Source organism: Mustela nivalis (genome assembly GCF_964662115.1).
Source record: "Mustela nivalis genome assembly, chromosome: 15".
NCBI lineage: Eukaryota > Metazoa > Chordata > Mammalia > Carnivora > Mustelidae > Mustela > Mustela nivalis.
Window position 1 is genome coordinate 43,888,594 of NC_139034.1, and position 27,493 is coordinate 43,916,086.

General features: G+C 36.5%; 1 protein-coding gene across 1 annotated transcript in view; it reads right to left on the reverse strand.

Moving 5' to 3' along the window:
- Nucleotides 1–27,493, reverse strand: part of DIAPH3 (diaphanous related formin 3) — a 497,180-nt gene that overhangs the window by 203,603 nt on the left and 266,084 nt on the right. The window contains exons 21-22 of the mRNA XM_082700281.1: nucleotides 19,131–19,370; nucleotides 3,547–3,676 (exon numbers count right to left, since the gene is read on the reverse strand). Of these exons, the coding sequence (XP_082556407.1) occupies nucleotides 3,547–3,676; nucleotides 19,131–19,370 (370 nt within the window). The remainder of the gene's footprint in view (nucleotides 1–3,546; nucleotides 3,677–19,130; nucleotides 19,371–27,493) is intronic.

The window sequence follows — 27,493 nt, forward strand, 5'->3', positions numbered from 1 at the left end:
GCCCACTGAAACTTAGGTGGCGCTCCCCAGAACAACCAAGAAAAAAGCCCCAGAGGGAAAATGACATTTACTCTTAAGCTGCTCTATGAGGGAGGGTATGAGGCAACATTCTAGACCACAGCTTCCCGTAGATTTAACTTTGAATCTACCACACAGCTCGCAGCTGATGTGAATGAAAGCTGTAAAGAGACAAGGTGAATGAAAACAGGGATACCAAAGAAAGGGTGCTAGGAAGGATTTTCTCAAGTAAATAAAGTTTAGGGAGGAGAGGTAATGGCTGTAGGAATGAAAAGCACATTTTATGGGCCTATTGTGATCTATGCGTGTGGCGTGGCTAAAGATGGCAAGTATGCTGTTGGATATGCCAGCATGGAGCTTAGGAGGGATGACGGGGGTAGAGATCTGTAAGTCATTAATGAAATGATGGTCTGTAAACCCTTGGAAGCTGAAGAGATCACCTCAGGATTTATGGCAAGAAAGAAAAAGAAGGGCTCAGTATTAGACTAATAACACAGGCAATAGTTAGAGGCTTCATTGAAGAGGAGGAAGAATAAAGGACCCGGAGAATGTAAAAGGAGCCAGTTAGGACAGGAGCTAGATGCCAGTGAGGTCACCTGTTGTTACTACCAAGACAAGGGCACAGTTTCTGACACCGAGTAATCACACAACACCTGATTATCAAATGAAGAAGTGAGTTCTAGACTGGACTTGCACGGCATTCCTAGAATTTAGACTCTCTAGGGAAGAAGAGAAATATATGGCAGAGATTACAATAGCCCTGAAACAGACAGGGTTGAACAAGGAGGTGACACTGTAAACTTGCCTCAATTAACTCCCCAAATTCTCCGAGTTTTTTTTGTCGTATTTTCTACTCATTAATAAAATACCATTCAAGGTTAATCATGAAGCTGGTTATTGTGAAATAATCAATAAAACCTTCACAGATTGGAGTCCATTAACTTCAGCTGTTTAGACAAGAGAACAATGTATTCACCCTTCAAAGACCAGGAAAAAGAAAAAAAAAAAGAAATATTGCAATGGTATATAGAAATACAATAATGACCCAAAATATTTTCATTGAAATACAACAGAAAAGCTGTAAGCCATTATTTCTTAGAAAAGAAGCAGCCCTAATGAAGTAGATTTTTGAAAATTGTCATACGGGTAAGCTCATTAGTTGCAATGAAAGATCCCCCTGCTGATCCACGAGGACTTAATGGCCAGGATTTTGTTATGTCTCAAAAACAAAGGTACTTTTTAATTCATGTGATAGCTCACTGAGGAGACTTCAAATATGGAAACTTTTAAATGATGATATATAATAGAAAAGCACTGAAATTTTCCAAAGCAAACATAGGCTTACTTCATCCAAAACTATTACATTCATTCCTCTAAAATCTCATTCATTAATAGGGTAATATTATCACACGAAGAAATTATGCTCTACAATCACCTACACTATGTAAAAAAAAAAATCTACATCATCTATATCTATCTATCTCAGTGATGGCTTTTTCATTTCAAATTTCTAGTTGGCTGCTCCCAGTGTAACACATTCATGCTATCTGCTGACCTATACACATATGCATGCCTCCATTATAACAGATGGAAATGAAAAATCTCGAAGCCCTAGAATGCCCCAGTAGAGACATTAAAAAAGAAAACAAACATAAGTATCTAATTATCAAGCTACAGCTCTACAAGCCCTTATCAAAGTTAGTTTTCAAAAGCAAAATAATAAAATATTTATACAGAATTTTAAGTACAATTAAGTGAGTCAAAATAAATAAATGATATTTTAAAAACTTAATTTAGAGCACCACTGCTGGAAAATAAATTCTATACTAACACGTACATCTGAAAGAGAAGTAAGTTCCAGCTCACCGTTCAGCTTTAGAAACAGGAGAAAAAGATGGTGACATGGTCAGGAATGCAAACTGTTATTAACATAAAATGCTTGCATGGATTTAATTCTTCCCAAAGACATAATGTTGATATAAACTATTACTCTACTCAGCTATCTTTTCTCTAGAAAAAAAGCTTTCTCTGTGTTTCAAGACTTTATGTATAACTTTTTCATCTATTATTCTTTTACTTATCATGCTTACCATGCATCACTTTCAATTTCCCCACTTTCAATTCTCTTTTGGCCCATATACTTAAATTTTATCCCCAAATTTCAGAAATCTCATTTTAGAGACATTACCTTCCCTGAATTAATGAATCAATCACTCAAAAGCTATTTTGAGTATTATTGAGTTATTTTAATGTTCTTTTTCCTCTGTGCACTTTTGCCCTATCTCATTGTTTAGTATTAAAAAAAACTTTATTTTCCCTTCCTAAATTCCATTAAAACACTTACACCCATATACATGTACACACACACGGTCATTCTCTTCTTATGTCAAGGACATTCTTAGGTAACACAAGGGCAAAGTAAATCATTCCAACATCATTACAACATTAGCATTCAGGAGCAAAAAGTAAAGTAAAAAGCTTATTTTTGGTCTTAAAAATCCAGACTAATTATTTCTAACTCTCCCCTACCCTCCCTGCCACCTCAATATATTGGCTGTATGAGTTACATACTTCAAAGAAACATACATCTCAGGAAAAACTGTCAAAGAACATCTCATCCAATCACATTGCCACTCTGCAGATGGAATGTTACAATCCCCATTTTATGGAAGAAACAAAAGGAGTAGAAAATGACAAAAGTAATTTTTTTTAAGAAGGAGTAGTCACTAAAATGGGGGATTGTGGTGAATTAATCTTAAGTTGAAAAGTTCTAATTTTAGGAAGACAATAAACAACAAACAACACAAAAATAGTCTGCCATTTCTAATGACCAGTTTTCAACACACTGACAATACAGCTATCCCACCATTTCAAATGAGTTGTCTCCCAAGAAGTATGTACGTCAGTGCGCATATATTCATAGAAATGTGTATGCATAAATTGGTGGTTGGAGCAAGTAAAATTTTTACCACAGAATAGGATATATAAATAAAAACTGGAATCTTCAAGTCATCAAAAATTGCATTTAAATCATACTATGACTATTAATAACAGATCCTGTCCTATCCTAACCCTTTGCAACCTGATCTAAATCCAGTAGGGACAGAAGCAGATGAGATAGCTGGGCATTAGAAAGGACTGAAGGGAATTTCTAGCTGTTTGGTCCCTACTAGGACAAAGGATGCAGTCTCTACCTTCAGTGTGGGTGGACACAGATTTAACTTAGGCTAACTAGGCACATTGATTACTGGGGCTTAGTCCAGACACAATGATCCTCCCCAAGTGAAGGATCCTGACTCAAGTAAGCATTACCATGGTTACAGAGGAGGCAGCTGAGCAGCAGAAGGAGGGGCTGGCAGGTAGTCATAAGGTTTAAACTATACAACTACCTATCTTTTATATTTTAAAAACATATTTAAAATACAGAGGCAAAGTAGCAAGTATGTTCAAACAAAAGGCGTTACTTTCTGTCTTGACGAACTAACTAAAGACCCAGAGCTGTGAAATGTTTTCTGTGAAAGCACAAACCTTTACTGGCTTTGTCTAAATGTTCCAAATCATCCACAAAATTCAGGATATCAGGGTACTTTTCTTCACATACTTCCACCAGAAAATGAAGTAGTGTTGTTTTCTGATCTGCTGATTTTGTGTCTTTTAGCTAGATAGGACAAGAGGGAGAAAAAACAGTCAAAAATATTTTGGTAATCTGTCTACTTACCTAATGTTAATACTGTATTTTGTAGGTAAGAAGTAAATGAATTGTAAAATTAGTCAATTCTATTTCTGAATTGCAAATGTTTAAGTACTTGAAAAGCTATCTATGGATTGTTGTTTGAAGTCATTAACATTTTTTGAAAAGAAAGTATAAGCTTAATCCAATCTATTACGCAACATTTTATGGGAAAAAATACATGATAAACACTTAGGAGAACAGAATAATCTGTAAGTCTATATAATAATAGTACTTAAAACAATCCCAGACATTTGTTCCTTTTTTAAATTTTTTTAAAAAAATTGGTACATATTTATGACATGCCTACTAGAGGCTATAGGAGTCAGAGATACAACAACAAACAAGGTACAGAGCTGTTCCTCAAGAAGCTGTTTAGTAGGGGGGAAAACACACACACGCACGTGCGCACGCACACACACACGTACATTTACCCTGTTGTGACAAACAGTATAATAGAAATAATCAAAAAGTACACCTCAGAGGACAGGACATCTGGAACACTGGTAGACAGGAAGTTGTATGGATTAGGGAAGGGAAAAAGAAAATTCAAAAGGGCCGTACCACGAGCAGATGGAGCAATATTTGAAAAATGCCACACTTGAGGACAAAGAAGACACATTTGAGGAGTCTGAGTGACTCAGAAAAATAAGTGTGTTGAGGAGGACAATAGAGAGAGTAGAAAGATACAAAGCTGGCAACATTGGAAAAGACCAGAAAACAGGCTTTTGATCCCTAAGAATTGGGAGTTTTTAAACTGGGTAAGAGATGATGAGACCTACGGTTTAGAAAAAGCTCCCTCTAGCACAGTGTGGATAAAAGACAAAAAACCAAGGGAAAGAACAGCAGCAGGGAAAGTAACTTAAAAACCGGTAACAACAATCCAGGCAGGGAAAGACAAGGCCCTGAGTCAGGGCAGTGCCATGGGGATGGAGATAATGGGACAGAGGGGCCATGGAGACGCAGGTGGTGCCATTAATTGAAGTAAATGGAAAGACAGAGGAACAGATTTGGGTGGAGTGCGGTGGGCAAAGAGATCAGTTTCAGTTTTGAACGAATTTGAAGCTTTTAAGTAACATCCAAGTAAAAATACCCACAAAGGATGTAGATTGATACAGGCGTAGAAAAATGTTTCTCAATCTTTCTCTTTCATTATTGCTGGCTAAAGAGTATTTTTAGGTTTTTCCCCCCAATCATGTGTACCTGTGAAATTTTAAAATCATAGGTATCCTGTGTATCTTTTCCTGTACTGTATGTACATTAAAAAATAGCAAGATACTTTTGCTTCCAAGAACCAATTTTCTATCCCCTAGGGAAACTGTTGAGCATACCTGGCTAGAACTCAGAGGAGTATGATGACCTAGGCCCTCCAGACTGAGGAGCCTTTAGCCCCCAAAGTTCAAGAGTTGATCCAACGAACCCAAAAGGTACACAGGATGAAAGGAGATATATATTTATACACAAGTATATGATCTATTTGTAATCCTAGTTCACAAGTTATTTTTTGCATGCTAAGTGCACTTAGAATCTTTGTCTGTGGGGCACCTGGGTGGTTCAGTGGGTTAAGTCTCTGCCTTCTGCTCAGGTCATGATCTCAGCGTCCTGGGATCAAGCCCCGCATTGGGCTCTCTGCTCAGCGGGGAGCCTGCTTCCCCGCCCCCCTCCACCCCGCCCCATGCCTGCCTCTCTGCCTACTTGTGATCTCTATCAAGGAAATAAATAAAAATCTTAAAAAAAAAAAAAAGAATCTTTGTTTTCACACATGTTGAGAACGCTCATCTGATTAAGCTACCTTTTCAATCCATAATTTCCTTCACATTATCATCTTTAATGGATAAGGCGAGTAAAACTAGCAAACTTTCATAAATGTAGTCATTTTCTCTTATATAACCCAGACGTACCATAAAAGCTGTCCTTTGGTTTTATTTTTTTATTTTTTAAAGCACCCTAATAGTGAACTCTTCTATCCCCCCTACCCCCATGACAGCAGTAACTGCCCAGGGAATAGCATCCCTTCTATGGACACTCAGCTCCCAAGTGCCACTAATTACATCCCTTCTTCACCATGCTCCTCTCCTGTGAAACTAGATGTGCAGCTCGTATGGAATGTTGATTAGCCCAAGCCCCATCTACCTTTATAATTTGTAAAGCCTGGAAAGGGCTTTCCAGTACCATATATAATGCAACTAAATAGCCAGCAACTGCTAGGACTAATAGATCAAGAAATCCCTATGATCTAACAAGCAACTGGATCAATCTTGATCTTTATTCATGAGCAATAAGAATTCAGAATTATGAATTCTGAAATATAATATAGTTTATAGCATCTATCGATTTAGTCAATGTTAAGTATACAAGTCAAACAAAGATTCAAGTTATTCAGAGACCATCAGAAAGCTAGACAGTAATTCATGGAGGAGGGTGCTGGATTGGCTCTGTTACTGAAAACATCGCCTGGTTAGCAAGCTGAGAATTGGCAACAGTCTAATATTGAAAAAGTTTATCTACTGAATAGTAAATGGAATCAAAATTCTCCCATCCTTTCAGAATCTGTATTTAACTGTAAGACAAAAGAAAAATCAAATTTCCAAATAAATAAAATTGAATGTAAACATAATAAATAAGAAGTTCAGATAAGAAACAAAGATGGCAACCAATTGTTGATAACATAGTGTCTCATTCACAAACTGCTATGTGGCTTTAAATTCCAGGGTGGAGAATCTTCATTCAGGTCCTAACATTCTCAGGAAAAAGTACACAAAGGTATTCTTCCTGCCCCAATTACTCTATTCCTCCCTTCCCTGCTCCCAACAAGTCTCTTTATAAGAAAGAATGAGAAAAGGTCACCTTCTAAAAGCATGAATGCACAATGGAATATTTATCAATGTCTTAATCTACATGTTCAATTTTTTCCCAGTTTTTGATAAATATGTACAAAAAAAGGCGCATTCTATTTCCTCTAATTACTCATACGTAATCAGCAACTGAGCTAGAAGAGTAAGGAAAGCTTGGGGGATGGGTCTAATTTTGTTGAAGAGAACAGTTCACCTCAGTATACTTTGTAACACTAACTCTTGGAAAGAAAACGAAGCTAAAATACTTGCTTTAAAAATTCGTTTAGGTTTAAAAAATATGCTTTATTTAAATTTTAACAGACATTGCTGGACAGATTTCCTTTTGTTTTATTGCCAAGAGATGTATCTTGTTGATGAGTAATCATGGCTGTTAAGGAGAATTTCTTATTTGTATATTGTTTCTTTGAGGTACATTTATGCAGCATGGATGTCAAATAAACAAAAAGATGGATGGAGTTTCTTCAACTGCTCTGTTCATTCCAGACAAAATAATGTTAAAAGAAGATCCTGTAATAAATCACAGCCTAGTTGTCACTCTGGAGTAGAATTCCTTTGTAGTTACAATGCAATATTTTGAAATATTTTTAAGCTATTCAGCACAAATTTGGATGACATCTAAAGAATATCCCATTGTTTTAATCACAAGGAAAATTCCTAAAATAAAAACTGAGTAAACTTTGGGTGATCCTCAGAATCCAAAGGCCCCTTACTCTAATGACACTTAAATCATAAGAACATTGCGAAATTGGCCACTCTGCTCCCATTATTGAGTTTCTATTATCTAAGTATGTATTGAAACCAGCACAGACACTCTAGCCATGGCAGACAGTGCTGAACATAATAACATGACAAAATTATGAGAATCTATAGGTGTCCACTGAACATTCTAGAAGTCCCTAACTTGAAAATGTCATTAATACCACTAATATTGATAATGATCAATATTAATAATCAAATTAATTTTAAATTATAAATATTAACAATCGTCACTATTAACACCACTATCACTAATACCACGACATTATTTTTTTTTAAAGATTTTATTTATTTATTTGACAGAGAGAGATCACAAGTAGGCAGAGATGCAGGCAGAGAGAGAGAGAGGAGGAAACAGGCTCCCTGCTGAGCAGAGACCTCCGATGCAGCCCTCGATCCCAGGACCCCGAGATCATGACCTGAGCGGAAGGCAGAGGCTTTAAACCCACTGAGACACCCAGGCGCCCAATACGACGACATTATTATAGCCACAGCTCTTCTATGGCACTTATCCTGACACCAGGGATAGCCAAAAAAAGATGTATTTAGTGCTTAAAACACATAATATCTTTATGAGGAACTAGTATACCCATAACTAAAGAGGATAAAAAAGATTTGAGAGATCATGCAGCATACTCCGCATCATATAGCTACTATCTGGTAGAGCCAAGGTTTGAGGACATGTCTGTGTGAATCCAAAGTTCATAACCACCTCAAAGTACAGTTCCTCTACAAAAATCTTGAGTTTATTATGTGTCAAAGAAACAAATTTCTCAAAACCACAGTGGACAAAAATGGTAGTAAGACAACAAAAGAACATCAATGCAATTTAAAATACCGAAGCCCTATAACCTGCTACTTCTAGCCTGGAAAGCCTCTTAAAACTGACACCTTCTACCCTGAGGTCATCTCTAGTTCTGAGAGCATAACATTCTTTCTACTGTTTTATCTATAAATTTAATAAAATGCCACCTGAATCTTATCACTCAAACAGCGAGTCTTTCAACACTGCTAGTAGATTAGTGCTGACAATATTATATGAATATGGTTAGATGAAAAGACAGCTGTTTAACCTTTAACAGACCTGAACAAGTATATGTACTAACATGATACTCCATCTTAAATCCTATGCAGAATAAAGTGATTTGTATGTACAAAATAGTATCTCTAAATTTAAGTTATAGGTATTCATATAAAAATAGATGTGTTAACACATACTGTTAGAGAATATATATTTTCTCAGACAAAAGGTCAACATGCCAGTAAAAACTCACAAGTGAAAACCACAATTATACAATGAATAATGTTTTTGATATATGTAACCACATTAAGAAAATAATCAGCATCCTGATTAAATTTTTTAAAAAGATTGGTTCTCTCTACAATGGAAATAAAAATCATAATTTAAATAAGATGCTTAGCATCATCTATATCACTGCCATAACTATTAATACTGATAAAATTTTCACAATGAATTTCAAGATAGATGGAGATCAATTGATATTAGGTAAAAAAAAGTTAATCGACAAATACTTTGTGATATTCATATATAAAAATAATCTATATCATGTAATATTCATTCAAAATGATGAAAGCTGAAACATTATTAAGCAAGAAAATGCTTTATATAATGTGGATTCCTATCATTATAAGCTGATTTCTTCCATATCCCCCCAACCTTCCCTGAATTATGTTTTAAACTTATTTCTCTTAGATTTTAGTAAGCACAGAAACTGCAGTGTTAAAAACATTTTTGCAATGCAGTGAAAATGTTAGCTCATTACATTATCTGCTATATCGTTCGATGTTCTGTTTGTTTATACAGTCCCCTTATTCCATGAGACATTTAAAACAGCTCACTGTTTAGTTAATATAAATGAAACAAATACGTTAATTTTAAATTAAATGGTTTACTTTTTATTTTTTAAACACCACGTTTTACTTTTTTTAAAGCAGTTTCAGCTTTACAGAATAAAATGAGCAGAAAATAACAGGGTTTCCATATACCCTCTCCTCCACACCAGTTCCCTTATTAGTAACATTTTACATTAGGTGTGGTACACAACTGATTTGATGATATTGATGCATCATCATCAACTCTGCCTTCTACAGTTGTATGGATTTTGAAGCATACATAGTATATATCTACCACTACCCTGTCATACAGAATAGTTTCACACACATCCATCCCTCAAATTCACTGTGTTCCACTTTTCATCTCTTTCTTCTTCCCTCCCCAAAACAACGCTGGCAACCATGAATCTTTTTACAATCTTTATAATTTTGTCTTTAAAAAGATACATATAGTAGAAATCATCCAGTACGTAGTCTTCTTGTATGGACTTCTTTCACTTAATAAGCATTTAAGGTTCCTCCGAGTCTTTTCTTGGCTTGGGAGATCATTTATTTTTATTACTGAATAATAATGTGTTGTATGCAGGCATCACAGCCTATTCATTCACCTACTAAAGGACATCTTGGTTGTTCCCAAAGTTCAGCAATTACAAATAAAGCTGCTATAAACATTTCTGTGCAGGTTTTTAACTCCTTTGAGTAAGTAAGAGTGTGATCACTGAATCCTATGTTAAATATATGTTTAGCATGGAGCACCTGGCAGGCAAAGTTGGTTAAGCATCTGAGTCTTGATTTCAGCTCAGGTTGAGATTACATGATCATGAGACTGAGCCCTGCATCAGGCTCTGTGCTTGGGTGGGGTCTGTTTGAACGTCTCTCTCCCTTTCCATCTGCCCCTTCTGCTCGTGTTCTGTAAAATATCTTAAAAAAAAAAAAAAAAATCTATGTTTAACTTGGTACCTGCCAGTCTTCAAACGTAGATGCTTGGTACCTGCCAGTCTTCAAACGTAGATGTACTATTTTGATTCCCTTCAGTAATGTATGAGAGTTCCTATTGTACTACATCTTGGCCAGGATTTGGTCTTGGCCAGTGTTTCAAGTTTTAGCCATTCTAATATGTGTGTGGTGTTATGTCACTGTTTCAGCTTATAATTCTCTATTGGCATATGATGTTGATTATCTGTTCATATATTTATTTGTCATTTGTAAATCTTCTTCGGGGATGTGTCTGGTCAGGTCTTTTGACCCTTTGTTTTCTTGTTGTTGAGTTTCAAGAGTTATTTGTATATTTTGCATACAAGTCCTTTATCAGATGATATTTTGCAAAGATTTCCTCCCAGTCTGTGGTGTATCTTCTGTCTTAACAGTGTTTTTTGCAGAGCAGAAGTTTTTAATTTTAATGAAATCCAACTTAGTGACATTTTTCTTTCGAGGATTATGTGTTTGATATCCTATCTAAAAAGTCACTGCCAGGGGTACCTGGGTGTCTCAGTGGGTTAAAGCCTCTGCCTTCGGCTCAGGTCGTGATCTCAGAGTCCTGGGATCGAGCCCCGCATTGGGCTCTCTGCTCAGTGGAGAGCCTGCTTCCTCCTCTCTCTTTCTCTGCCTGACTTTCTGCTTACTTGTGATCTCTCTCTCTGTCAAATAAATAAATAATAAAATCTTAAAATAAAATAAAATAAAATAAAATAAAATAAAAAAGTAAAAAGTCACTGCCAAACCTGAGGCCACCTAGATTTTCTCTTCTCTTCTAAAAGTTCTGTAGTTTGCATTTTACATTTAGGCCTCTGTCCATTTTTAGTTAAATTTTATGAAAGGCTGGAAGTCTGTATGTAGATACACTTTTTTTTTTCATGTTTATGTGTACTGGTTCCAGCACCTCTTCTTCAAAAGATTATTCTTAACTGAATTATCTTTGCTTCTTTGCTAAAGATTTCATTGTATTTATGTGGAGTTATTTCTGCGCTATCTATTCTGTTCCATTGATCTACTTTTTTTAACCAATACAACAATGTTCTGAATACTGCAGCTTTATAAGTGTTCAAGCCCAGTAGTTCAGTCCTCCAACTCTGTTATTCTTCAGTGGTGTGTTGGCTATTCTGGGTCTTTTACATATCCATAGGACCATTAGAGTCAGGTTTCAATACTCACAAAATAATTCACTGGGATTTCGATTAGGATTACATTGAATCTCTAGATCAAATTAGGAAGAAACATCTTAACAATATTGAGTATTCTTTTCCATTCACATGGAATACCTATTTCTTTATTAGATCTTTTTTTATTTCTTTCATCAAAATTCTAGTTTTTCTCATAAGATTTTGTTCATATTCTAGTATTACTCTTTTTTGCACTAACATAAATGATATTAGTTTTACTTTCAAATTCCAATTGTTCATTGCTGGTGTTTGGAAAATGATTAACTTTTTTTGTGTCAATCTCATATCTTGAAATTTTGCTATAATCACCTATTAGTTTCAGGAACTGTTTTTTTTTTTTCCCTTTTTGGTCAATTCGGGGCAATTTTCTATGTAGGCAATAATTTCACCTATAAACAAAGACACTTTTATTTATTCCTTCTCAATCTAAATACCTTTTATTTCGTTTTCTTATCTTACTGCATTAGCTAGGACTTCCAACATCATGTTGAATAAGAATGGTGAGCAGGAACAGCTTTTCCTTTTTCCCAACTGAAGAGGGAAAACATTTAGTTTCCTACCATTAAGAATGATGCCAGCTGTAGTTTTTGTATATATTCCTTATCAACTTGAGGAAGTCTCCTTCTATATTTCTAGTTTGTTGAGTTTTTGCATGAATGGATGTTGGATTTTCTCAAATGCCTTTTCAACATATATATTAATATGATCAAATTATTTTTCTTATTTAGCCTGTGGATATAATGGATTCCATTAAGTGATTTTCAAATGTTTAATCAGTCTCCTGCACCTTAATAAATCTCACTTGGTTGTGGTATGTAATTTTTTTTATACATTGTTGGTTTTGGCTTATAAAATTTTGCTGAGAATTTCTGCATCTATCTGTTTATGAGAGATATGGGCCAATAATTTTCCCTTCTTGTAATGTCTTTGCCTTTGGTACACCTATTTTATCATTATACTCCCCCACCTTTGCCACCTAAAAACAAATGTTCACAAATGCCACTGTTTAACTATAACTATAGAGATAAGAGTGTTGCACGTTTTGCATCTATCCCCAAAACACAAGAGCAATGCAGACCCTTGACAAAGAAGAGGTAAACAATAAGTTCCTCGAGGAATAGAGGATCTTATTCGATTTTTTATTTTTCATTGTTAAAATATATAAAAAGAGGAGACTGGACTAAAAAGGGATGCTTTCTAAGATTCATCTTGGGTGCTACCTCTAACTGATAGTAGCTGTCTAGAAGTACAGTATTAAGGACAATGCTGAGTCTCTGTGTTAGGGGCAAAGGGAGTTTGATAGATTAGCTATGCTTTTTGTGAGAATGGTAAAATGATAGCACAGTGTATTTGCTATTCACAAGCAAAGCCACTCTAATTCTAGTGAAAGAATAATTTCAAGTTACAATGCTTAATAGCAATTAAAAGAAAACAAAGGTAACGTGAATAAAATTTATTACTTAGCAAAACCAACCAAATATTTCTTAGAAAATGCTATAGATTATGTTAATGAATGAATCAAAGGGCTTAAGAATCCTAAATAGTATCACATTGCTTTGGAAGTCAGTATTTCAGTGACTTAATTGGCTGGATGTAAAGTAAGAATGGCATTTGTTATCTGCAAGTCTTTGGCCAAAAATTGCTTTACTTTCAAAGGGTGCCAAAATTCACTGGTGTGATTTTACCAATCCGATAAAGAATAAAAATCTTTCTAAAATCCTTCTAAAACACAATGCAGATGGAACAATGGATTTGTTTGGCAGAGGTCTTTCTTCAAAATAACTTCATACAGTGAAGAAAAGGCCATATAGGAGAAGTGAAATTTCACAAAACCTTCACAGTATTACCGTACAGCTGTTAACAGTTGACAGGCAGAGGTACTTGTCTCATGCTTTTAATAATGACTGAAACTCTACCTGTACAAGACAGAGCCCTGCAAAATAACTCAGGACGCCGACCATCAACTTATTTCAGTTCTGCTATGTGCCTGAGAGCCACACTCCATCACTCCTTTTCTTTACTTTCAGAGTAATGTTCAGCTTGGCATGAAAAAAAAGCAGTAGTTTTTGGAAATATTTTCACCACTCATCCTTAAGTGAAGACAAGGAGCTGTTTCTTTCTTTCTTTTCTTTCTTTTTTTTTTTTTTTTCTTGTGTTGGTTAAGTTTTGTTTTTGTATGTTTGTTCTCTGGTTCCATACCACCCATCAGGGATTTTCCAAGCTGGGATAAAGAAGTAGGGCAGAAGACAAAGTGATTCTCAGTTCAGTTTGTGCATTAAAATTACCTGGGGGACCTTTAAAAAGCCACTTATCAAGATCCCTATCCATACATGCTGAAGTAATTGATCCAATGTGGAGCTGACACATCAGTATTTCGTAAAGAGTACTCCAGGTTGAGAATCAAGATACTCTAAAAAGAGGTGTTCATAATTTCAAGAATCACCCACTGGAGCTGGTGGGCGCACTAAGCAAAAAGGAAATTAAACAGTTTTTGTTTTTGTTTTTGTTTTTCCTTTAAAAATCTTCTCTCAGTCAGTAAAACAGTTGGCTCCTGATTTCAGCTCAAGTCATGATCTCAGGGTCCTGGGATAGAGCCCCATTTGGGCTCTGTGCTCAGCAGGGAGCCTGCTTCAGGATCCTCTCTCTCTCTGCTTCTCCTCCCCCTTCCCCATCATCGAGCCCTCTCTGTCTACAATAAATTAATAAATCTTTAAAAAAGAAAGAATAAATATAAAAATCTTCTTCATCACAGCTCTGGGCAGCTTTATTCTACTTTTGGTTAGCCTGTGCTTGTAAAAGGAATATATAGGAGATGAGATAAAAATTTCATGCACTTCAATGAACAGACCGAAAAAAAAAAATCTTTTAAATGGACAAAAAAACCAAAATCAAGAGAGGAGACAAAAACAAATCTTGTCTCCTGTTGCCTGCCCTTTTAATGCCTAACTTCTAACCCCTCCACACTCTCATTACTATGTATCCTTTGATGACTTCATCTTTGAGATGAACTCACTGTGTGTTCTACCACCAAATAGAAAAGTTTCTTACAAAGTTATTAATACTGATACATTTATAATGGAATCAATAATTTCAAAAAAACCAGCATAAACACTGACAAAAGTCATTATAATTTATAAACTCTTTCAAAATTTATATCTATATCCTGATATAGTTTATTTAATTAGTCAGAACAAAGAGCTACATTTTATGGCTACATCATTCAGTTGTGTTGATGAGCATAATTTGTTACTCTGAAATTACCTATCATTAGACATTAGGAAATATTAAACACATGTTATACCTATTGTGTATAGACTGATAACATCTGCTTTTTAAATATATAAGTTAAAACCCTCTCATATACCTTAGTATGGTGTTAAACTTTGATGACTGGGGCAACTCACTCTTTTGCTAGAATACCAATCTACCTGAAGAAGGGGTGGGGGGGGGAGGATCTTTGCCCTAACAACAGAAAATTAACTTCAACACAAAGCACACACACATTTTTTCTAGGTGGGCACTTTGGTCAGGCGATCACCTACCATTTACTGACTGAATTTCTAAGGATATGGGTTTCCATTTAATCAATAGCAGGTACAGAAAAAAGAATATAATTTCTAATTGCATATTATCTGATTCTTATCTAAAGTCTAGAATATCTTCGGAGGACTTTATGGATGGAAAGAAGTCCATCCATTCTTTTATATATTCTAAGGTTTATCCTTTTAAATAGCCAAGCCATCAGAAAGCAAGGTACTTCTACCATTTTACTTCAACTAGGAATAGCATTATGCAACTGAAAAGTACATTTGTACCTTACCATGAGGGTTCTCTTGGAGTGTCAGGCCCTAAGAGGCTCTGATCCAAACATGTAGGAAAGGAAAGGGGAGGGGACGAGAGATAATTCAAAAAAAAAAACCTAATGTAACTGATTCTTTCGTTTCCTGTTTTAAAGACCACGGCTCAATATCGTATTTTTCTTTTATAACAATACACATGCAAATTTTCTTGTGAAGTTCACGTTTGGTTAATAAGAGAAAACTCATCTTTAGCTCATGTGAAGTTTCATTACCATGTTTGCATTTCACTGAGTCTCAAACCTGAACACCTATATCTTAACAGATTCTCACTTGTGTTTCTTATATCTCGTATTTTACTTTTATATTTATTTATCATAGGCCGCATCAAATATTTAGGATTTAAAAAAGCTCACAAAACTTACCCTCTGAACTCAGTTATTGTATTTAGTTTTCTCGATTATAAATGTATGCAAAGATGTACTATAGCCCCCCAAACTCAACTATAATGTATATAGATTTCACTATTCATGTAACTATTTCTAAACTATGTCAAGTTAACACCCTAATATGAATTTGCTACACTTTTCATTCTAGAGCTAAATTTATAAAGGGTATTTAAAACTAAAGTTTCTGAATATAGAATACTAGATGTCATATAATTACCCAGCATGTTTTAACAGATTAAAACATTACCCTGTCTTTCCACTGTCAAATAAATATGGAATTCCTTTTATGGGGACTTATCGTCAAACCAAATGCTTTATACTCAGTGTGAAAATTCAATCACAATAGTCAGAGATCAAGCTGCTGCTTCTGATAACAAACATGATGAGATATCATCTTGTTCAATATATGCTTTCAACTTGACATGTAGGCTAATAAAAAATATAAAGTTGTGGTATTTATTTTGTTTCTTGCACAATAGAAGGCTTCTAATACGGATGATCAAAGTATCTAGTATCATTGCCTGAAAATACAGCAGGCTCTTATCTGGCGACAGATTAACTGGTTTACAGATTAACTATAGTAAAATAATAGCAACATTCATTGCACTTGTAAATTACTATGCATCAGCCACTGTATAGCAAGCAGTATGAGCGGATGTCTACTTTCAACTACATAACTAAGAGGGACAAATTTGTGTCCATTTTGTTTATCACATTGTCATTCACTCAGATATTTACTATGCACCAGGCACTGTATTGGGCTACTCTACCTCAACAATCAGACCTCATCTCTTGTCAACAGCTACTCTGCAAGGAAAGTATGAGGGAGGGCATATGGTCAACTTTTTTAAGTCGGCTGGAGTTCTGAGATGCAAGCTCTCAAAACGAGTAGACACTTAACACTGAGAAACAAACTCCAGGGTGCCTGAGTGGCTCAGTAGGTTAAAGCCTCTGCCTTCAGCTCAGGTCCTGGGATCGAGTCCTGCATCAGGCTCTCTGCTCAGAAGGGAGCCTGCTTCCTCCCTCTCTCTCTGTCTGCTTCTCTGCCTATTTGTGATCTCCATCTGTCAAATAAATAAAATCTTAAAAAAAAAAAAAGAAAGAAACTCCAGTTGATATGCTGGTGTAAATGTCTCCATGACCTTGTGCTCTTCATCTCGTCTTCCTTTGCTTCCCTGCTCAGGAAAAGCCTGAATCTGGCAGTTGTGCTTACCTCCTCGCCCTTCCACCTCCAAGTTCATTATCACCATATTCTCACAGTTCCCTAGATGCTCCTTGACTGTGTCACTCCCCTTCGCCCCATCTCCCATCCTACCCCAAACCCTTTTGTCACTATCAAAGCTTGTAATTCCACTGTCTCGACATACAGTCACTGTTTAATAACAGACACACACCGTTTCAAAATACTTGTTAAATAATGAAGGCAGCTCCCATCATCCTCCCCATCTATCTTTTCAGTTTTAGTTCCTCAGTCACTTGCTAAATGTCAGCCAGTCACCGAGTCTCTCCCAACTATAACCCTCTAGGCCAGTGTGGTCCAGGAGAACATTCTACCGTGATGGAGATGTGCTCTATTTACACTGCCAACACATATGGACACTTATTCACCTGAAACGTGACAAGGATGACTGAGGTATACCCTAATGTTATTTAAATTTTAATTAATTTATATGTCAACAGCCCCACGTGGTTCATGGTACCAGGACTGGACAGAGCAGCTCAACTTTCTTCCATACTGCTATTAGAATTAGGTTGCTACGGGACATCTCTGAGAATATCATATGAATTAAAGAACATGTCTCCATTAATCTTTACCATCAGGTGTGCCACTGGAGATGATTTTTAATCTAGACCAATATACTACTTCATTTCCATTTTCCCTATGCTTCTCCCACCTAAGCTTCTGATCCCTTGGTGAACTCACATATGCCATGATATGACCCTTCATGCCAACTGATGGCTACCGGCTAGAATGCCTTTCCTTCTCAGGAACATCCACTCATACTTCCAGATCCTTCCCATTCCTCTCTGAATGGTTAGCTGTCCTCCCTTAACCGAGCTAGCCTCTCTCTCAACTCTGTTGCCATAACTTTTTGGATACAGCTCTATTAAAAATTTTAATCATAATGATTTACACGTGAAAAACAGGCGTTCCATGTATGCCACATAAATAATTATATCCATTCAATGAGATGATGAGGTCAAGCGTTTGGCACAGGAATAAGAAAGCCCTCCATACATGTTCAAAGTCTTTAATACATGGGTTATGAATTGCAGCCACCATGCCAGGGATCTTAACGGAATATATCAGGCTCAGAAAATGAGAGGAAAATAAAAAGGTGGAGATGGAGTGAAGCTAGCTCACAAGCTGTTATGCCAACAGGAGGCACAGGTCAGGAAAACTGTATAAGGAAAGTCATGAAAGCACTGAGAGATCAACTATTCAAGGAAACCAAAGCTAAAACTGGATTTACATCTCACCTTCCCTAAGTGGCAATAAATATCAACACAGATCTCCCCAGCTACCCAAAAGTGGAGCGTTCCCATGAAACCCTCCATATGCCAAATAGGGTAAAGTAGAGAAGCAATCACCATTTCGTAAAAGCGGAAATCCTCTTCGGATTTAAGTTAGGAAACAGATGCGTACTAATGTAAGTCTTTCATACGGGTGAAGTTGCATGAAATGAACTTCTGGACAGTGGGGAAAACCAGTCATCAAATTCCTTAATCAGGTAGTATAGATGTTAGCAGGTCAAGAACAAAAGAAAGCTTTTCTTGTGATGTGTAACAGAGAAGAATTTGTTGTAAGCAGATCAATAAAGTGCTATTACTATAGCCCGCTTCTGAGGAAAGAGCTCCTGTTACATAAAACAGTGAATATATTTGCCATAAGAACATTTAACCTGTAGAAGAACCCAGGAGGAAAAAAAAAAAAAAACCAAATCTCTAAACTTCCTTGATTTTCACATCCTTTAAAATTATATTTAGATAGAAACATTTCAAAATCATCAATGACTCCTGAGGCATGTTTATTCCTAATGATTTTCCACTTATATAAAGCAGTCTCATTCTTTTCTGCCTTTAGTCAGCTTGCCAAAACAAAAACAAAAACAATGAAATATTTAAATCCTAACGGTAAAAAAATGTAGTGGCAACCCTAAGCAATTCCCAAAATGTCTATACCATCATTTGCAGCTCCCTGAATTGAATATTAGATTTTGTAGTATTTTGATGTTCCATTTCATTAGTTTGGGAAAGCCTGGGTTTACAACATAATTCTGTTATTAAACAAAATCCTTCCACTGAATTTGCAGATCAGAAAAAATTAATATTTGGATTTAGCTCCAAGGTTAAGTAAATTAGCTCAGTTCACTCTGGGTTTGGGTTCATGGTTTCGTTCAAATTCCTGATAACGGGCACTTCAAACTAAAAATATTTAAACAATGTAATCAGGGCTGACATTTCAGAAGAAGTGTTCAGGCAAATATGTGTTTTTAAAAAAACAAACTCACTTTACAGAGAGAGCTAAGGTTAAATCCGAAGGTTTGAGCATTCCGGGAGCCAGCGTTCATGTAGTTTCCCATCAGCAACACAAGTTCCAGCAACTTGCTGAAGCTTCTGCTCTGCTTTATCTCCTCGCAGGCAGTACTGACAGCCATGATGTCAGGTTTGATGTTGTTCACCTGCTCTTCAAACTGCAGCTTAAAGAGAATAGCACTGAGCCGTGGCCGCAGTCTCTTCACATTGCTCATCTGATGGAAAAGAAAATAGCAGATTTCCTTTAAAATGCATGGTATACTTTAGTCCTGTATGACGGCGAGTAATCTGGGATGATTTATTGGTATGACAGTGCCGAGGAAGCAATATGTCCCTTCAAACTGATAGCAGGGAGAGAGAGGAGCCCTGCTTGTGTTTTGTGAGCAATCAAGAGTCATTCCTCAGAGAAGAAAAATTCGCAATTTAGATGCCCAGTGGAAAGAAAGCTTTAATTCGAGGACAATGGTCAAGTAATCGAGTGCATATAATTTCTTAACAGAAACCGAATTTTCAAACGGTAACAGGGTACACGGGCAACAAATGACAAAGCAGGTCTACCATTAATTTTTGTTGAATATTGAAAATGTGGGGTCATATTTAAAGCATTCAGAAAGATCCAATGTGGGTTTGTTTTCTTCAAATAGCAACCGCTGTCCTCAGAAGCCCTGCTGACTAACAGTATGTGTTAGATGGAGGGAAAGTAAATAGGTCCCAATTTGTACTAAATTGACTTTCCTGAGAAACACAGCCAAGTAGAATGACTCCTGGCACACACTAAATGAGCAGGGTCCTTGTTAGAGAACATGGGCGTAGCCAGAGACAGAAGCCTCGCGGAGCCACAGATCCATCCCACGCCACGTGAACCCTGTTCAGGACTCGGGGTTCCCTTGTGAATGTGGGGAGTTGAAGAGTACAAAAAGAACAAAAAGGCTAGAGGGTCAGCAAGTTCTTGCCTGAGCTTCCCACCAGTGTTCTATCACAAGGGGGGAGAAGAGCCATTTAACTGAAGGCTGGAGACAAAAGGCATTTAAGCTATGCATTCGTTGGGCAAATATACTAGGGATTTAGACTTAAAACACCTTGATGAGGCATTAACAGTAAAACTATTGAATTTCAACAACTATTATAAATATCAAAAGCAGTGAGAGGCAAGGTGGGGGGGTGGGGAGTGACAGAACACCAGAGGGTTAAAATAAGGAAGAATTCTGTCAGTCACAGACCCTAAAGAAAAAAGTAAAGGACAATGCCACACAAAGCTTATAGGATTTCTGTTCCAGAGGCACAAGACTATCTGCTCATAATATAATGACTTATTTAAAATTGAGTAGACCAGACAAAGGCCTGAATTTATTAGATTCAAAAGGCTATTCCCGACCCTGGTTAGCTGTTTAACAGTACAGCCCAGCAGCCCTGCCTAACCACAACTGGGCATTAGGGGTTTTCTCTCTGTTCATAGCTCTGAGAGAACATTGTCTGATGGACCAAATCAGTGACTGAAAAGTTTCTTAGTAAATAATATAAAGAGCTAAGTCACATTGAGTGTTCTCCCCAGCCACCTGACAGATTAAACATTTAAGTGTATACAGCCAAGATCCTAAGAGTTCGACTAATGTAGTTAATGACTCCTCTCTACAAAGAGCTCGAAAAAATATCTCAAGTTTGCCTGTCTAGAGGAAATTTTTTTTCTTCCAACAAGAAAGTAAGAAGACTGTAAGCTCAAATAAGACTCAAAAAAAAAAAAAGGCAAAAACTAATAATCGCTCCATAAAATAAATATAAAATGTTAGAAAGATAAAATGAAGCCCTATTAGAATACAGATTGTGAACGGGTATGAACCCTTCTGTTTGGACTTTTAGGTCCAGCTCATGAAGTAGAGTTCAGCAGTGATTACTTCTCATCAAGTTGCTTCATGGTTCTTAAATGTTCCCAAATGGGCTAAATTCCCTACATTTTTATCCTTAAACATTGCAAATGGCATTCATATTGTATTGGGCCAATTCTGTATAATGTTCTATTACGTTTAATAGATCATTTAGAATAGTAAGAGAGAGGAATAATCACCTGAATACACATAGTATGGTCGTTCAAAAGGTATATGATGTGCCCATGGCATGTTTTCAACTTGTATCCTCATTCATGACACTTTGTTACTTTGCAGTAAATATGCGAGGTATTCACATATCAGTATACAATCAGTAGTATCAGGAAAATATCAGTATTACTAAGCATATTACTTTTAACCTATATTAATGTACTACTTTATGCCCAAAGTGAAAAAACTCTGCTTAAATGCTTATATTATACTGACCCAAAATATGTTGAAGCTTTCCTGCTGACAAGCTAACCATATGTAGCCAGTATAAAGTAATTAATTTTCCTAGAAAAATATAACCTAGATTTGTATGAGTAATGAGTCTACCTGGCACTGGGGACAGGTAACTTGAAAAGATAGAGTAAGTGTATGATGTAATGCAGAACAAAATGCTACGAGTTCATGAAAAAGCCTGACCAAGCAAAGTCAGGAAAGGAATCCTGCAAAACACATCTTGGAGCAACATCTTGTAAAATTAGACATCCTTTGCATATTGTTTTCCTTCCAAATTTCAAAAAACATTTTGACGCATAGGAAATAAGCTTATTTTAGTGAAAATAATCACTGAGTTGGAACAGAACCTGAGAGATCACCTGACGCTTGTTAAGGTCCTGAGTCCTCTATTAAAATAGACTACTCGGATCCTCCAGGACACTTGGCTGTCCCCGTTATTTAAAAACCAAACCAAACGGGGAAAGAACGCTAACATTCTAAGATCTAAATCTTAAGATCTAGGATAATCACAGGGGTCTCTTTGTCATTAATCAAAACAAAGTCTTTTGTCATATTGGATCAAAGAAAAAAGGTTAAAAATTGGAAAAGAAATTTTTTTTTTAAAATTCTAGAATGATGTTTCTTTGTCACTTTATGTGATCTGTGATCCGTCAACACAGGATTTGCATTCTGTTGGCTTGCTAAGGAACCTCTCATTTGTCTGCCACAGGCTAGGCTGGATGCAGAAATGGAGCACTCCATTTCCCTCTCAGTGGTAACAGAAAGTCACTAAAAAGGAGGAGGAGGAGGAGGAGGAGGAGGAGTAGAGTTATAGAAGTTAAACTATAAGATACTTAATAATTAGAATGCTTGAAGAAATTAGAATTCTGCTTTCACAGAGGCAGCCTTTCAATTTATTGTTACGGAGTCTTAGTAATATAAACTTGCATTGCCAAATCGATGGATTGTAATCTGAAGATCAATCTAAAGGCGTAAAAGTGAAAGTGAAAATACTTTGATCTCACTGTTGTATGAAAGCAGGGAAGGATTCCCGCAATCTCTCCACCGCATGACCATAGATGGCCTGTGCTGCAATGAGAATAACTTTCAAACAGTGACTGGTGAAAATCAAACCACAAACAGTATCTGGAACACCATGGGTAACCATTACAGTCACACTTGTGTTTACTGGCAACATGCGTGTTTCAGAGAAGAGATGAAATGAAAGACCTTTGGAGAATAATGAACCAACAGGTACTGAGTGGGAGCCCACTCAGCACTGAGAAAGTCACCTAAATCAGGACTGCCGCCTTTAGATCATCTGAGTCCTTCCATCTGTCTTAAAGGGTAAAAAAGTAGTGGGCACCTGGGTGACTCAGTGGGTTAAGCCTCTGCCTTCTACTCAGGTTATGATCTCAGGGTCCTGGAGGCCCACATCTGGCTCTCTGCTCAGTGGGGAGCCTGCTTCCCTGTCTCTCTCTGCCTGCCTCTCTGCCTACTTGTGATTTCTCTAATAAATAAATAAATAAATAAATCTTTCTTTTTTTTTTAAAGGTAAAAAGTAGCAATAGTCCCCAGGAAGATGTTCTCTTCCATCATCTCATTATGATTATGTTTTCCCCATGTCATCCATTGTTTTATTGAGGAAAAAATAGAATTAGATATTTCTACACCAGTTATGTATAATACCATATCTGGTTCTCTTTGTTTTATAGATAAGAGATATTCAGAAACCAGATTATTCAAAACTCGCTGGGGCGAATCACTGGGTGGCTCAGTCCTCTTCAGCTCAGGTCATGATCCCAGGGTCCTGGGATTGAGTCCTGCATCTGACTCCCTGCTCAGCAGGGAGCCTGCTTCTCCCTCTCCCTCCGCCTGCCACTCTTCCTACTTGTGCCTGTCTCTCTGCCAAACAAATAACAAATAAAATCTAAAAAAAAAACCAAAAAAACAAAACTTGCTGGGTTCACCCCCCACCTTCTTGCCTGCAGATTTGCGTAGTCTCCCCTCAAAAGAAATTTCAGTACGTGCTCTGTATCTTTGTTATTCTTCCCTCACGCTGTTTCAAAACTATTTTAACCATTCATTTGGCTAACCCTGTAAGTAACCAACTGACTGAAAAGCCACTCACTCCAGTCTTCACGGACTTAAACCTTTACTTCATATGTTTTGTGCATGTATCCGGAATAACACAACAGGATTTCACAAAGGTTCAAGGACTCCTTCGAGGTCACATGCCAGTAGGACACAGCCCTCAAGCTAACTCGCCGCCAATCACGTGTGCGTGCCACTCAGAGCATCACAGTGTGGAAATCAATAATCACAACTTAATAACCATCTGATACTCAACCTACTCCTATGCTTTTCCAGGAGTACGATGGACTTTAATTGCGCCGCAGTAGTTATTAGACAAAACACTATGGAGATGACCCTGCTGTGAGCATTGCCTGTTACTACTTCAGACTCTTTTCCTTTCCCGACTACCTCCTGTTGTGCTGAATTTTGAGTATTTTCCAGATTCGTGTTTGTTAGCCCCTCACACTGCACTCTCCACTCATACTTCCTTATTAGCTAATTCTTCCATTCTCTGTGGGAGAGGTGCGATAAGCAAGGAGGACCGGAAAAAACAAATGCTTCGTTGCCCAAGACTAAAGAAAATGACGAAGGGCTGAGAGGAAAGCGACCTCTAAGAAATGTGCATCTATTAAGAGAATTAAGACACTTAGAAAAAAGGTTTTAACTTGATTCCTTGCTAAACTACATAAAAAATAACGACCTCTTACTATGAGTTGGTCACTATTTTCAAGACTTCCAGAATGCTTGGGGGGGGGGGGGGAAGAAGAGTTCATTTCATGTCAAGAAATGCATCAAAAGGGTTCTGTGGGTGGGTCGATTGGTTGAGCATCCCTCTTGATTAGGGCTCAGGTCAGGATCTCAGGGTCTTGAGATTGAGCCCCACATTGGGCTCCACACTCAGTGGGGAGTCTGGTTGAGATTCTCTTCCTCTGCCCCTCACCCCGCGTACTTACTCATGCTCTCAAGATAAATAAAATCTTAAAAAAAAAAAAAAGAAAGAAAGAAATGTATCAAAAACATAGCTATTTAATAGCACCTTATGCCTGGGCAGTGCTCAGAATACAAAAAAAACTTTTTTTAATAAATGTGTCCTTATGATATTAAAGCTCTGAAGCTAAAATTATTTTTTTAAAAAACTACAGAACAGCAATGTACATATGGTATGTTTTTTTTATATTTTTTCATAGGAGCAAAGCCAAGAATTATACAAAAATTATTAAAAGGATAAAATGTATATTCCTCTAGCTAGTCAAGAAATAGAACATTGGTTATAGTCATCAGATATTGCTTTATCTTTGTTTACAAGTACTTATCAATTCTGGACCACTAAGGATTTCACAGGAGGTCCAAATGAGTTCTGTAGATGCTCAGGATCTGTAAGTGGGAAAGCTAGAGAGCGAGAGACTTCTTATTTAAATTGGCAGTCTTAGCAAATACTCTTAACACAGAAGTTTCATATCTGATGAATTAAAAAGCTGGCATAAAACCCAGAACCATTCTGGTGTCTTAAATTCATTCATGTCTGCTTCCAGACAATTCCCACCCTACCACAGGAAACCAATGTTTTGATTTCTATCACAATAACTTAGTTTCGCCTCTTCTTGAAATTTATTTTAATAAAACTTTCAGTAAACACTTTTCATGTCTGGTTTCTCTCACTGAACAAAATGACTTTGAGATTCATATATATGTACTGTGATCAGGTACTTTATTCGCTTTTATTAATGAGCAAGATTTCATTGTAAAAATATACCAGACATATAACGTGTTGGGAGATTCTTATTTTCTAGTCTAAGGCGACGTAGGGGTTAGGTTAAACAAGGACTGGAAAAATGGTGTGTCAAGTTCTAGCCCCAGATACCTGTGAATTTATTTGGAAAGAGGGTCTTTGCTGATGTGATTAGGGATCTCCACATGAAATCATGCTGGATTTAGGCTGAGCTCTAAATTAAGTAACTGATGTCATTTTAATTTAAAAAAAAGGGGGGGGGACACACGGGAGAAAGCGATGCAAGGGAGGCGGCAAAGATTGGAGTCATCCTCCCAGCTAGAAAACACAGAGTCGTGACTGGGAGCAGCTACCACAGTGAGAAGACAGGCAGGGAACAGATTCATCCTCAAAGCCTCCAGAAGGAACCAACCTGCCAACACCTCGATTTAGGATTTTTGGTCTCCAGAAATGTGAGAGAATAAATTTGTTGCTTTAAGCCATCACAGTTGTGGGCATTTGTTGTTGAGGCCCATGGAAAATAATACAGGACCTTGTGAATTTTCTTGTATGAATCTTGTCATTTCTATTAAGTATCTAAAAAACAGTACAAATGTATGCTTTTTAAGAAATTGTTAAACTGTTTCGCTAAGTAGTTTTTACCACTTGAAACCTGTTTGATATTTTATCTTTGCATGTTAGGTCTATATTCCATTCCTCATTAATTATCCTGTGTAATATGATAAAAGACTCGGGATTCATTTCAGTTCGCAAGATATCCAAGCACTGCAGTAGAGTTAGATGCAAAAAAGTTCCTTTCCCCACTCATTAGCCATGAAGTCTCTGTTGAACATCAGTTGATAATAGTATCTCCGTGGGTTTATTTCTAAACTTTCTAGAAAAAGTTTGTGTATTTTTAAGCCAAAATGTTACTGCCTTGATATTGCATCAGTAGTCTATGTCTTCCAAGTATGTTCTTTCTTCGAAACTGATTTTCAACTCTTCTAGGTCCTTTGCATGCCATAGAAATTTTTTGTAACTAACTTACTGTCAATTACTTTAACAAAACCTGCTGGGATTTTGATTGGGAATGTGTATCATATATTAGAAATCTAAGATCATTTGAGAGAAAAACAGATCTTACTAATACTGAGCCTTCTACTTTATAAGCCTGGTAAATTTATAATTTATAATTTCTTTAATTTCTCTCAGCAGTCTCTTATGGCTTTTGATGTAGAAAATTAGCAGGTTTTAGTGAATTTTTTTTTCATAAGTATTTTAGTTTTGGAGCTGAAGTAAATAGTACTATTTTTATTTTGCTTTCTAGTATATATCATGGCTTATAGAGAAAAATACAACTTACTCGGGTATCTGAATATTCTGTGATCTTACTAAATGCACTGGTTACTTCAACCAAGTTTGCTTATGTGAATTCATAAGGGATTTACAATAATCAGGTCACATAAAGGTGGTTTACTTCCTCATTTCCAATGCACAGGCCCTTAATTTCTTTTCCTTTTCTTACTATACAGGTTAAAACATGCATTATAATGCTGAATAGAAGTGTAAGAATAGATAGCCTTGCCTGAATTCCAATCATAAATGACAAAGCATTTAAGCTTTCACCATCAGTTATGAGGAGAGTTACAGGTTTTCCGTTGATGTCCTTTATCAAGTTGAAGGAGTTCCTATTTCTAGTTGCTAAGAATTTTTGTTTATCACAAATTCAAATTCTGAATACTTCCCATTTTGCATCTACTTAGATAATGTGATTTTTCTCCCTTTTTCTGGTAATATGGTACTACATTAATTTTTAAATGTTAGGTCAACCCTGTACCACTCAGTCATGACATACTCTTCATGCACTGAAATATTTGATACAAAAATACTTTGTTAATTTCTGCATATATGTTCAAGTCTAATTCTCTGTACTGAAATTCTTTTGACTTTTGATAACTGTAATTTGAAAATTTGGTTTTGTTTTTCAGTGTTTGCAATCAGTTCAAAATGATTTTTTCTTTGACCCACAAGTAATTAAAAACCACATTATGCAACTTTCAGAGATGTTCCATTATTATTGTCCAGTTAAGTTTTAACAGAAAACCTACTCAGCAAGATTTCAATCTTCTGAAAATTACCGAGATACATTCTACATTCCCAAGTGGTCTACTTTGGTGAACCTTCCATGTCTATTTGAAAGGAATGCATATTCTGCAGTTGTTCTGAGGAAGCCCCATAAATACTAGAA